Source organism: Terrapene carolina, unplaced genomic scaffold, assembly GCF_002925995.2.
Source record: "Terrapene carolina triunguis isolate 2854851 unplaced genomic scaffold, T_m_triunguis-2.0 Scaffold89, whole genome shotgun sequence".
Taxonomy (NCBI): Eukaryota; Metazoa; Chordata; order Testudines; family Emydidae; genus Terrapene; species Terrapene triunguis.
This window is the reverse complement of record NW_020664440.1, coordinates 24,013,688-24,028,330: the sequence shown is the minus strand read 5'-3', so window position 1 is coordinate 24,028,330 and position 14,643 is coordinate 24,013,688. Positions and strand designations below refer to the sequence as shown.

Here is a 14,643-nt window from a genome sequence, read left to right as displayed (position 1 = left end):
AGGCCTCCATGGAGGGATAGAATCCCACAGAATAGGATCCTGCATAACACAATGGTCCCAACAACCTTTTCTCTCTCTCAAAATTGAACCGATGCTATATCCTCTCTATCCCAACTCGTAACACCATAGCACTGAAGAGACCTTATCTTAAAGTATATAGTGATAAAAAATATTTACTCCTTACCGCTCCCCTGTTGTTCTTTAGTTCACCATGACAACACACCACACGTGAGTTATCAATCAGTGCGTCCTTTTGGCCTTCTTCAAGATAAATGAGCCTCTCTTTGTAATATTGGCACTCAGATTCACCCGTCTTAATGTTGATTTCTGCAACTATACCCTGAATTATATTTATCTATGGAAAAAGAACAAAGAGGAATGAAAATACCCGAACTTCCATCAGATGGGCCTTTCACACTCATTCTTAATTGTAAGAAGGTGATAAGAGGAAAAGAGTCACTTTACTTCACAAAGCATTTCATATTTCTTAGTCAGTCTTATGGTGGTCTTGTTTGGAAGGTTTCAAGTGTAAGGTATGAATGTGAGAGCCAGAATGGAGCAGACGGCAATGTGTACAGGTACTATAGTTTGGCTTATGTTTGTTTCTAACACTTTGCCTCTTTGAAATCTGAAGCTTGCTTCTTGATATCAACCCTAAATGTTTAGAATGAAGGTAAACAGATTTAACTGTGAAACCAAATGCATTTTTTATTCAACTAAAATTTGTTTACAGTAGAACCTCAAAGTTACGAACGCCTCGGGAATGGAAGTTGTTCATAATGGAAATGTTCATAACGCTGAACAAAACGATTTGGTTGTTCTTTCAAAAGTTTGCAACTGAATATTGACTAAATACAGCTTTGAAACTTTTACTAGGCAGAAGAAAATGCTGCTTTTAACCATGTTAATTTAAATGAAACAAGCACAGAAACAGTTTCCTTACTTTGTCCAAAAAAAAAAAAAAAAAATTTAAATTTTCTTTTTTTTTTTTTTAGACATTTACATTTAACATAGTACTGTATTTGCTTTTTTAGTCTCTGCTGCTGCCTAATTGCATACTTTGGAATCCAAATGAGGTGTATGGTTGACCAGTTAGTTTGTAACTCTGAGGTTCTACTGTATATGTATGTGTACATACACTCTATTTGGTACAACCATGCATGTACATAAACAGCCTATATGCATATTTATAGAATATAAAAATCACATTCAGAATCTTCTATATTGTACCAAACAATGTACAGCAGAGCAAATTAAGGCCTTGTTCCTGCAACACTTTATGCATACTTTACTCACGTGAGTATTTGTATTGGCTTAACAGACTATTTACACGACTAACGTTATACTTGAGCATGTACGTTTGCAGGATCAGGATTACGAGTAATTTTTGTTACTTTGTGGGCAGTATAATAAAAACTATTTATTATCCCCATATTACAAATGGAGAAACTGAGTACAGAAAGGCAGTGTTTTGCCCAAGGTCACATAAGAGATTAACAGTCAGGAATAAATTCATTTCTTCTCGCTCAGCATCATTTCTAGGTGGTGAGAGCAGGTGACTAAGTAGTACTATTAATAAAATATTAGACTGGCTTTTCTCACTGAATTTGTGCCAGTTATGAAAATTACACTTGTTAAGGGAATAAAGGCATATTATTTGTATTTTATTGTTCTGATACTTGCACATTAGATCAGTTAAAAGTCTAATTTCAATTATTGTGTCTACACTTGTGGGAGTTGAAAAGTACGAGGTAGACAAAAATCCCAAGGAAGCCATAAACAACTAATCAAACCTATAGCTATATTATATCAGGCAGTTTCAGATGCTTTATCCTTTAGAACTTTTGAGAACAGCAGCCATCAGTACCATTATACAACTTGATCTCTGTGAAATACAAAGGCTAGTAAAGTTAATATGCAAGGTCAGTAACTACAATATCAAATGAAATATGAAAATGTTGCTGGGTAGGCTCTCTGGAATTTAGTGGATTTGACTTTTCCTATGCTAAAGAAACTGCTTCGTTATCTCCAAACGAAATCCTGTCTGCTGAAATCTAACCTTTGAACTTTCATGTTAGATAAGAGATTTTACAGGGAGCTTAGGTTTTTGCTACTGCCTCATAACTGCTACCTCATAATCACTACACTTCTATACAGCAAAAGGACCTTCTACAAATTTTGTTACAATCCTAATTTCAAGTACATTAAGATAAGGGCTCACACAGCCCATAATTTTTTCTTTCCATAATTGCCATCGGTTGTCAACAACAATGCAATACAACACTTATTTACTAGTGTGTTGTTTGCATGTGTGTGGGGGGAGTGCGTGTGTTAAAGTACATTATGCCACCTTCATAAAATTTGTTCAGAAATGACAAAAGTAGTATCTTCTACAACACCATAGTAAGTCTCCCTACAAATACCATTTTGCATGTATGGATTTATTATGTCTTTGGCTTGCAGTCTGGTTCTGTCCTTCTCCCAGCTAACAGCTTCAAGGTGCTTCTGTTTTATAAGGTAATAACTAACTATGTCCTCACCGGCTAAATAAACTCTGAGGAGTTCATTATCTTGATAAAAAGGATACATACATATTATTATTTTTTTTAAATGTGTTCCCTCTCACTTTTTCCTGTGTTCTGCATTCTCCAGGGATTAGCTATTGTCTTGAGAACTCAGCCATATACTCAAAACAAAACATGTTTATTTGGCTACCTAAATTTCTGATGCAATCCTCACCCAGTCACCCACCCCTATCCAAAATCTTTTCAATTTCTCTCTTCACTGCTTGAAGGTTTAAATCTTTCTCTCCTACCCCACTAAGAGCAATCCCTTTTAAAATTTAATTGTATTCACTATCTGGTGTTAGATGTGATGACAGCATGGGAAGGGAATTGGAAATCTAGGTGGCCATGGTTCTTTTAGGTAGAAATGAGCTGCTAATGAAGAAAGTTTTGAGGAAATATTCACTCAAATCGGAAAATACATTTTTAGACTGTATTCACAATCATCTGCATTTTCTGCAAACATTCGAGCACAAGTATCACTAGTCTGACTACTTGCAAAAAGCAAATTTTAAACTCAAATATTTGAATGTCAAAACAAAATTTGTTTTTTAAAAATTCACACTATGTTAGTGAATTTCATTCAAAAAGAGACAGAAATTACATCAACGCAATGCAAATATTGAAGTGCAACTATTCACAACATGTGGAGAAAGTGTTCTGAGAGATAATGCACTAATAAATTCGAGTACTTAGCAAGCAGCATGTAAACAGTTCTTAAATAGAAGATGCAATATTCAGTAAGTAAATTTGTTACTAATTAATTCATCCTGCTTGAGTTATGGGCATGCAAATGGGGAGAGTTGTAGCCAACTGGAATTTTACCATTCATTCCAGGGTCACTGGTAAATAATCATACAGTTATGTAAATCCATTTTACCAGATTGTCTGAAAGCGATATGTAGCCATTCAGAATCTGTAGAATGTGCATAAAGTATGGTTCTTTTTCAAGATTCTTTCCCAGATTAATTCTATCAATTCCAATAGAAATATACCAGGGATTAACTGGCAGAGCATATTTCCAGATGGGAGGACAAATTTATCTTATAAACCAAACAGTTTTAGGAGATAACATTTAGTAATTACTTGTCCTGAATTTAACTTGGCAACTGTACAGTTTGTGAAATATATCACTTCAAAGATAAACTCTGATAGTTTTGCAGTAATCTATTTAATATGAAATTACTGTAATACCAAGAAAAATTATCCTGATTATATACTGTTAAAAACACCTACCAAATATATCATTCCTGGAAAGGAAGCATTTTGAAATGAGAAGGTATTTTACCAGACATTGGCTAGAGACAAAACAAAAATTTGAAATAAAGAACAAGAACTGTTTAATTAAGGTTTCTGTCATTTTTGATTTAAAGAGACATTTATAGGGGAAAAAAGCATACATTGTAAAGCATGTAGATTAAAACTTAAATCTGCATGTAAACTCCACATATCAAGGCTCTAAATTTTGCATCATAGCTGAACAGTTTCATATTAAGGAGTAGAGCTGGGCAAGGCATTTGGGTAATGAGTAGCATAGTGATAGCAGATGTGTACTCTGTGATGTCTTGTGAAATATTATATTGTCAAAAAATAGCCCCTGAATTTTTCAGCAAGTAACTGTTAAAATCTACAAGCTCTACATACAACTAAGGCTAATAATGAATTCTGATAATGATAGAACTTTTAATTAAATGTAGTTCCATTTAATTTGTAATAATTATGCCTGGGGTGTTAAAAAATAACTGCAAAGCATGTAAAATGGTTTCTTTCAAACAAATTTGTTGCACAATATATCTTACTAGCTGTGTTGTGACATTCATGCCATACTCCCAAAAGGTAAGGCAAAGGGAAGGGAAGTCTGTCAACATGTCAATCAGGCCCTTTCCTTTAAAAATATATGCTTTGAATTCACCTCACTTCCTCTGTTTTTATTTCATACCACATACACTGATCAGAATAAAACATAGAATAGAGGCCAGCTCAAATCATATCTTTTTCAGTACGTTTTCTGTGGGTGAAATTCACCTGGGTATGGAGACTGTTCAGGTAATCAATCTGGCTGAACAGGAGTGCTTCTACAACCCCCTAAAAGCTAGGAATGAAGAGGCAGGTAAGAGGGAGTCTCCACGTTGGGCCTCCATACACCTGCATGGAAGGCCACATTAAGAAAAGATGATCAAGAGATGTCCAGAGAATGGGCTGCATGTCAGCATTTAGAGCTTGATCCAAAGTCCACTGAAGTTACTGGGAGTCTTTCCATTGATTTCAATGTCCTCTGGATTAGGCCCTTACATTGATGCAGTGGGGCCAGCACCCCAGTACAACTGGTATGGAGAAGCTGAAGCTGCTATTCCAGGGAGAAAATGATCTACCCTTTCTGGATGTCACTTTAACAGCCATATGACCTAATTACATTTTCAGAAAAATCTACATATTTAGACACTCTATTCATTAGTTTAGAATTAGTTTTATGGAACACCCTTCAGAGTTGAAGCTAAATGCTATGAAATTTGTTACCAAAAAAACCCAAAAAACAAAAACAAAAACCACACACACCACTTACCGCTTCTTCAAGGTGCTGTTGATCTGGATGATCATTTGGAGTATGCCTCAAAATTTCTCTGAGCAGGAGTGGGTATTTCACTAGGCGACTTCTTGGGATGTCAAGGAAATTCCAGAGGTCCAGTTTGCGGCTGAAAGGAGACTCTAAGCAGCGCTGTAGGAAGTCTTGCACCCTGTGATCCTGTTTCTTGTGGTCCAATAAGGCTTTGGCTGCTACTTGATTACTGCAGTAGCTATCATATGAATTTAGGCAAGGCAACTGAGGAAAGAGAAAAATGTATTTTGAAACTATAAGATGTAAAACTGAAAGCAGAAGGGCAGTGTGCTGTACAAAACCCCCTCTGTGCTTCAGGTATTTTAAAATTGATTTAGAGGTCTCTCCTTGGTGTTGAACCATAGCTCATTAGTAATAATGGGAGTTAGATAAGGTTTACAAGGTATATCTTCTCCGATTACTAAATTTCCCCTGCAGCAAGATAAATTATTCTACACAATTATTCCTGTAAATTGTTAGATAAGGCAGAAATTAAGTACCTGGAGTTTGGATTTGGCCATGATACTGCTCTAACTCCTAATTTGCAAATTCTTTTGTACATAGTCCTCACCATTGTTCATTCATGGCCCTTAAGTATTAATTCAGCAGGTTCCTGTTGGGGAGTCTCCCCAATGAAAAGGGCTCCTGGAGGAACAACTGGTGGGAAGAGGCTCTGACAGCCTGATTTTTCTGGAGACACTACCAGTCAGCCAGAGAGAACCAGGAGATAGTGAGGAGGCTCAATGCTTTTGCATGGATGACCTAGCCTCTGGGCTTTTCAATCCTGTTGTGGGTTCCCTCTCAGTCCTCCCAAGTAGTCCCCTCGACCTGGACTTTACTTACTGAAACATTTCCCACACCACCTGGACTTCTGTTGGAGGTTGTGAAGATTTGAGTAACAAAAATGAACGGTGGTAGTGCTTTGTACATTTTTGTAACACTGTAGCATTTCCATAGGAAGAAAGGAACTGCCACATTGGATCAGACCTGGGGTCCATCTAAGTCCAGTATCTAGTCTCGGACAACGGCCACCACCAGATACTTCAGAAGAAGATACAAGATATCCCACAGAAGGTAGGTGTGGTAGAATCTACTCGCCATGAAGGTCTCATCCGAATCTCTATTAGAGATTGGCATAAAGGATTAGGTTTTCTATCACTTTTAAAAATATTTTAGAATTAACTATATTAAATGTTGATATTGTTATCTATATAAATGCCCAATCCTGCTTTGAATGTTGCTCACTTCTTGGTTCAGTGGCATCCTCTGGCAATAAATTTCACAGTCTGATTAGGAGTTGTGAGAAAAAAAATATTTATTTTTAACAGTTTTGAATTTGCTGGCTTTCAATTTAATTAAATGTCCTCTTGTTCTTTTGTTAGGAGATGGGAACAATTGAATCTCCCGATATACCTCCTTCATATCATCCATTATTATGTGTTATCGTTCCCTCCGTATTAGTCTCCATTCTATCGTTACTCTTTTAAAACTCTACTCAAAAGAGTTTTTCCACGTTCCTAATAATTCTCATTGCCTTCCTCTGTATCTCCTCTAATCCTGCAATAACCTTTTTGAAATGGGGTGACCAATACTGCACATGTTATTCAAGGTGGTGAATCATTGCATTTATATTTAAATTATATTTTCCATATTATTCTACATGCCATTCCTTATGTATCCTTATGTATTTTGTTCACTTTTTGACCACAGTTGCACACTGAGCAAAGATGTTTAATTGAGCTGTCCACAACAATGCCCACGTCCTTGACCCAAGTTGATACTGTTAAATTTAGAAACATGTAAAGTATAGGAGTAGTTCATTTTCCCCCTCCAATGTGCATTACTTTGCATTTATCAACACTTAAATTTCATCTACCACTGGGCTGTGGTTTATCTGGTTTAGTTAGTGCCCTCTAAATTTCCCATACAGTCTTCTGTGGACTTCACTAACTTAAATGTGTAACATCTGCAGCTTTTGGCACCTGACTGCACAATCCCTTTTCTGGATCATTAGTATATCAAGCAATGCCAGTTCTAATATAGAACCATGAAGCACACCACTGTTCAACTTTTGCTATGTGAAAAGTGACTCTTAATTCCTGTTCTGTCTTTTCTAAGTCAGTTTTTGATCTATGATAATACTTACTCTCTCCCCATGATAGCTTTTTTGATAGTCTCTTGCGAGGGACCTTGTTAAAGGTTTGTGGAAATTCTAACTAAATTATTCTAACTAGTTTTCCTTTATCCACTACTCTGAAACATTCAAAGAATTGTAATAGATTAATGAGGCATAATTTTCCTTTGGAGAAACCATGCTCCCTATCATATCAGAATTTTCCAAGTATTTTCATTTTCTTTTCTTAAATTATATTTTTGACCAATTTACCAAGTACATATGTGAAGCTTACTGGTTGTAATTCCCTGGATCACCCCCTAGAACCACTAATACAAGAAGTTCTCCTGCTCTCAAATACTCTGGTATAGTAGCTGTTTTGTTTTGTTTTTAAATTAGAAAAGGGCAGATTTGTTGTTAGCTGCTCAGTGACTTCATTCTTAACCTCCATCAAAACTCTTGGATGTATACCATTTGGGCCTGGTAACTCACTGCTTTTTAATTTATCATTTTGTCCCAGCACCTCCTCTTCTGAGACTTATGGTTCAGAGCAGACTGCATCTTTGACCCCACTCAGTCTCTAAGTGCAACCCCTTGGGGTGAGAAGCCCAAGGCTGGGGTGAGATCCTTCCATTCTCCTACTCTTCAGACTGGGTTCCTGGGGTGCAAGAGTACATTTACCAACCATGATTACTCAAAAGGCCTGATTTGATTTGGCTGCCAAATTTGTGCTTTAAGTAAAAAAAACAAAAACTGCTGGTAATATTTTCTCCATTCCCTTTAATTTTCCTCCAAGCCAAAGGATAATGTTCCCTGACAAGTTCTATCAGTTACATTCTTTAAAAACAAGAACAGAGACATTAAATTTAAGCACTATTTGTTCCTTTCCTTCTTGTCTCAGGTGATATTAGCTTAAGCTCTACAAATAAAATGGTGTTTACAACTTTGGATACCAATAAATTAAACAAAAGTACCAAAATTAACTCCATCCTAATTTGTGTGCATTTAAAAAAAAAAATCTTTAAACAATACTCCACTCTTTCTGCACACTGCTGACCAAAGATAATTCACTATGTATCATCAGATAGGTTAGATTTTACACACAATAGAAAAAGCTACACTCAGTGTGCAATAAAATCATAATTGTACTTCTAATATTTTAACATTTCTTTGATATTTTATTTCTCATGATTCTCATTGAAAATGAGCATAGTGAAGCAGCTGAAAGCAAAACTGAAATAACTTGTTTATATTTTTATACTTTTTACTTTAAAAATGCCTTCATGGGTTTTCACAGTTCCTAAAGAAAATCATGCTAAAATTTATTTTGAAAGTTCCAAAAAGCTATCATTTTCTTCATGTTAATATTAAGTACTGTAAACAGTAGTCATTTGAAAATGTTACTGGCTAATTAATACCTTGACTCAAAGTATATAAGCAAATGCCTAACTTTAAACCTATGAGTAGTCCCTTAGAAATCAGTAAGACTACTCACATACTTAAAGTTAGGCATGTATTTAAGAACCTTGCTGAACAGCGACCTGAAGCAGTATCCAGTTAAATCACTAACCTCTCATTAGGAGAAAACAAAATAGCTTTATGAAATATATGTTACACTTAATCCTTAAAGAATATCCTAGTTCAACTTTTCTGATAGAATTCTAGTTTACTTACTTTGCTGATTTGTAATTTATATTTTTTAATTAATTAAAATTGTCCGTGAGTCACTGCTAATTTAGGTTCTATTTCCTCCTTTTCAAAACCCTGTAAATGTCCAATATTTCCATTACAAAAAAAGGAATTAGCAGTAAGTAGAGGACACAAAAACTAACTAAAATCCTTAGCACATCACTGCCCATTTGCCACTCGTATCATTACATTTGTTACGATGCTGCCCATCCGCCAAGGTAACCAACAACTCCTATAATCCTGCTTTCACACTAGATCAGTTTTCTTGTTCCCTCTGCATACTCTGAATAGCTCTCTCCATTTGTTCAAGATGAACCTACTGTGATGGTGGCAACATCAAAATCGTCGAGCAAAAGCTACTTTTTACAAGACAATATAACGAATGCATATTTTATAGAGCAAGAAAATACTAAAGAGAGTAGTGTTCCAAAATATTGTAGTAAATGAAATGTATATAAAAGACAAATAAATTTGTTTATACCTGTTTAAGGCAAAGATAAACTTTTGAGGTAAAAAGCAAAAGTCAGTGTACAAACTAATTGGTGGTCTGTGGTGCCTTTTTTTTTTTTTTTTAAATAATAAATATTTTGTCCATTATTTAGAGAACCAGGAAAATGTTATAGTCTTCCTCCTGTATAAATATGGATTATAAATTACAGAAATTATACAAAACGATGCAACACCAGAAAAGTAAAAATTATATTTTGAGGCATGATTCTCATAACTGTCTGGGCTAGTTATGCACACATCAGTGTGCATTTCATTATAATGGAGTGTCAAAACAACGTGTTTGCCCAGTCTTGGAAACTTCAATTTTTGGTTGCATGTCTGAATACCTACACAGGTGAATAACAAACCCATGAGTCTAACTCATTTAGGGTAATCAATTATAATTTATTTGTGACTTCACTACAATACTCCAGAACGAATCGATCATTCTAAACTAATGAGAATAAAAACATTTTGGTTTTTCACTATATGATGTTTCTTCCACTCCTTATGAATTAATATTTCATCTCAAAATTCAACTGCTATTTTTCACATTGGGTAGCTAAGTATTTTGAATGTATCCAAATTACTTGTGTCCATTGTAACATTTTTAAATGGTTTCATTCTCTCAAACAAGTCACTGTGAGTGTTGTGTCCGTCTCCCCATCACCCACTCGAAATCAAGTTAAATTGCTGGAAATAATTGAAAACTTAACTGAAAATTCATCTAACTAAAAGAGTGGGAAATAGCCACATTAAAAAAAAGAGATGGCTCAGTGAAGAAAAATAATCACTCATCCATTTATAGGCTTTCAAGATAGGAAATAAGTGATTCATTTGAGGTCAAAAAGAATAACAAGGGTCACCATCTCAAAGGGTTTCTTGTTTAAAGGGGCCTTTTCACTTTTTCCTTTTTGGTCAGCAGTTCCTACTAGCGTAAAGACATCTGCAGTTAAAAGCAAACCTTAATGCTATATGTATTTAAAAAACAAAATGGATTTTGTGTGTTAGGTGTGAAGATGTATACTATATGGAGAATTATTAGTTTGTTCTAGACACAGGGTAAAATTTACCATAGCATGATTTTGGCTCCTAAGTCACTTAGGTGCTTAGGAAAATTTTACCAACAATTTTAAGATAAACAGTCAGGGTACCAAGCTAAGAAAATCAAGACGATCAAAAGATGGCAGGGACTTTTACAGACTATTTTTTAATTTCTATAGATTACCTATTGATGATGAAGCTTCAAAAGATTTAGTACTCTGGTTTGGATAAGTGTCCAAAAGTCTCAAATGTTTACCACAAGTTTTTCCAAACCTCTTTGGCCTAAACAAAATCTTGTTGAGAACAAAAGCTATTTTATGATAGTTGGTGCCAGCTGTGTATAATACAATCTCAGTTATATAAAGTCTTTTGGGGGGGGGGTAGGGAGGGAAGTACCTAAAACCTTTGAATAATCAAGGATTTGATAACCAGAGGAACTAATTCAGCTTTGAAGTCTGCACTAAGGAAAGCACAAAAGACCTTCAGAGTCTGCTGAGCTGGATCCCCCAGTTACAGAGAGCTGAGAGGCTCAATAAAGTACCACAGGATTAGGGAGCTTAGGCATGAATCCACAGAGGAACAACACTGCAATCCACAAAGCCTGAGTTAGCCACCCAGGCTTCCTATAAAATGAATGGGGAGAAATAGGTACCCTAAACCACCAAACTATGGGATATTCACATGTGGGGCTCCCTCATTTGTCATACTGAAGCTATTTCACAATATATAAAGAAAGAGTCTTTGGAGCAGGGGGACTAGATCTGGGTCTCCCACAACCTAGGTGGTTGCCCTAACCACTGGATTAGACCCACTCTCTCTCTCTCTGGCCCAGTGACTAAATATTTATAAAGAGTGGAACAGCTTCAAGAGGAGAGACTGAGGGAGCCCCACATCAGAATATCCCATAGCTCAGTGGTTAGAGCACACCATTGAGAGGTAGGAGATCCCTGTTCAAATCCTCTTCCCCTCCCGCCCCACCTCCAGGCAGAAGGGAGAATTGAACTTGCGTCTTCAACAATCCAGGTGAATACATGGGTGGCACCCTCCCCACTTTTGATTGGGATACAATCTAGTTGGCAGCCTCCGAGTACATGCCAGATTGGGTTCCACAGGTGAGACTGGGGAAAGATAGGAAGAAGAGCACCTATTTGTGTATTACATTGGGGATTAGGTGGGAGATAGGCATCAGCGGCAGTGTGCATCCCCAGAGGCAAGAATTTAGGTATCTAGAGAACTTTTACCCTGAAAATTTAGGCACTGAGTTTAGAAAATGACCGAGGTAGCATCCCAGCGGGGATTTTGTGGATCACAGTCAGCCTAAAACTGGGACTTAGGTGCCTAAGTACCTTTGTGGATCTGGGCCTTTGGCACTTTAGTGGTACCTCAGCTAAAAAGCTTTACATTTATATATGAATATACATAAAATCTTCTAAATTCAAATTACCTCTAACCATCTTTGGACAAGCTGAAGTTTGAATACAAAATAAAAACAAATCTAATAATTCTTTTACTCCAAGAAAACCAGAGTACATTTTTGTCACGCACCAACAGTCATTAACTAGTTGCATTACACACACAGATGCACACATTTCTGCCTCTTAATAGCCCAGTGTTTTGAAAAGGGCTGCTAAATATCTTCCACTGGCTATTGCCTTGAAAACAGCAAAACCTATTTTCTGCTGATTATAAAATCACTTTCTTTATACTATCCATCTAAATCCTTACAAAAGAAAGGTTCTGTATCTTTCCATATAAACATGGGGTCATGTCAGATCCTCAGGTGGCTGGCGCATGATTTTTACTTAAAGTGCTCTTAACACTACTTATCACTAAAACAACTAGGGCTTTGAAAACACATCCTTTTCTAAATTTTAAATGACAAGTCAGAAAATGTAGGGGAAATGTTCCTAATTTGATTGTATTGCAATTCTTATTAGCCAACTGTCTCTTTAAAAATTAAGACTTGAAATATACTTTTGAAGAGATACTCAACATAAAAGATAAATGGTCTGCTAAAAGATACAAACCAATGAAACAATTACAAATTAACTTCAAATTTGATTAGAAAATCTGCCTTACCCAGGCCACAAGGATATGACCAACATGCTCAGTAGATCCATCAGGTTTCCTGACCTCCTGAAGCCGCCTAAGAAGATCTGATCAAAATAAAATAAAGAAAAATTCACTTGCTGAGCATGCTAAGTATAAATGAGTGTAGAATCATAATAATTCATTGAACGGAATTATACCTTCATGTAGCGGGATTAGAGAGTCCAGTGTTCCAAAAATCTGGTTTAATTCTTGCTCTGTCATTATGGAGAGTTTAAGCATAGGATCATGATAAGCCTGCAAAAAGAAGCAAACTTTAGCATATATTTGATATCCAAGAAATTAGAGATAGCTCTTAAATCCTCCCATAACTCTAAAGTGGCTGATGGTATTTTATTCAAATTTTCACAAGCACACCTTGCGTTAGATACCAATTAGAAAACACTCAGTCCAAAAGTTGAATGTTTCAGAATGTTAAGAGTGTAAAAACAGGGATTGTAGTAGTTGTTTTTCAACCTTAACTAGATGGCAGTTGCTACTATTAAATCTACTATAAAAAAAAGTGGGCGGGAGGGGAGGTTTAAAAAGGCAAAAAAAACCACAATTTTTGAATCATGTATGTATATAAATACCTTTTTTGCTAACTTCAAGTCTTCTATCAAATCTTCTTCTCCCTGGGAAAGTTCAAAGATAGCCTGTAAAAAAGGACATAGAATAAATTTCTTATTTAAATTGTACTCAACTTTAAAAATTGTTGTTATATTCTGAACAGCTGTATTAGTGCACAGCTACATTTTCTTGCTAAATCTAGTTGAAGGAATAAATGTAAATTTAATCTATAAAATCACCTATTTGCTCAGCATTATTTTTGAAGACATGTTCTTGCAAGACTTCTCATGAAACATTTGTCTGAAAAAGTTACAGAAGTACAGTTTTTGGTTTGACATGTTTCCAATCCAGAAGGCCATCTTATATGTTATGATATTTTGATGTAACTAAACTATATCAACTATTTTTGGTAAAATAATTGGTGTTTGTACAGCTAATTATGAGAGAGTTTTGTCTCTGCGTTTTTAAAAAAAAAACATAGTTGGGAAAAGGTTCCAGACTGTCTAATGGTACAAATGTTGGGGTTGCTTTAAATGTATAGGTGGTATTAAAAGTACTTTTAAATTTGGCACAGCAGTTTTTCCTTGAAGGAAACACAGAACTCTGTGGGACTTTCTCCTCATACTAGCCACTTCTTATGAAGTGAGTTTTGCATTTTATTATTAGAAATAAATAGCAATTTAATGTTATGCACACTTCCAGTACAATATCTTACCAGTGACAGTATCCAAATAGGTCAGACAAAAAACCAAACCAAAACAAAAAAAACAACCAGGGATGGTGTGGGTCCACTGCTCAATGGAGGTGGTGAGTTGGTAATGGAAGATAAGTCAGCAGATCTGTTCAATGCCTACTTTGCTTCAGTCTTCACACAAAAAACAACATGTGACCAGACCACTAGCAAAGTTATCATAGACAATAAAAGGGAAGGGATGCAGATCAGGATAAGTAAAGAATGTTAGAGATTTTCTGACTAATTTGAAGAAATCCAAGTAAGCGGGCCCTGATGCTATTCACGCCAGGGTGCTAAAGGAATTAGCAGAAGAAATTTCAGAACCATTGGGAATAGTATTTGCATGCTCTTGGATGACAGGAGAAGTCCCAGAATACTGGAGAAAGGCTAATACAGTGCCCATCTTTTAAGGGGGGGAGGGAAGGGGAAAGGAGGAGCTAGGGAACTATACACCAGTCAGCCTGACCTCAATACCTGGGAAGCTATCGGAACAATGTATAAAACATTCAATTTGCAAATACCTTGAGGATGAAAGGGTGATCACTAGCAGCCAGCATGGATTTACTAAAAATAAATCATACCAAACTCGGTTTCCTTCTTTGACAAGGTAACTGGTTTGGTGCATAGGGGGAATGCAGTGGACACAATATGAAGGGCCGGCTCCAGGCACCAAGCACCCAAGCTGGTGCTTGGGGCGGCACCTGGAGGGGGGCGGCGTGGCGCTCCGGCCGCCGGGGAGAGCGGGGCCACAGCCGGG

General features: G+C 36.3%; 1 protein-coding gene across 2 annotated transcripts in view; it reads right to left on the bottom strand.

Moving 5' to 3' along the window:
* The window catches only part of ARHGEF3 (Rho guanine nucleotide exchange factor 3), a 63,112-nt gene that overhangs the window by 14,176 nt on the left and 34,293 nt on the right, over window positions 1-14,643 (bottom strand). For both annotated transcript variants that reach the window (XM_026650375.2, XM_029911189.1), the window contains exons 4-8: window positions 13,177-13,239; window positions 12,745-12,841; window positions 12,575-12,651; window positions 5,128-5,385; window positions 185-355 (exon numbers count right to left, since the gene is read on the bottom strand). In XM_026650375.2, the coding sequence (XP_026506160.1) occupies window positions 185-355; window positions 5,128-5,385; window positions 12,575-12,651; window positions 12,745-12,841; window positions 13,177-13,239 (666 nt within the window). The remainder of the gene's footprint in view (window positions 1-184; window positions 356-5,127; window positions 5,386-12,574; window positions 12,652-12,744; window positions 12,842-13,176; window positions 13,240-14,643) is intronic.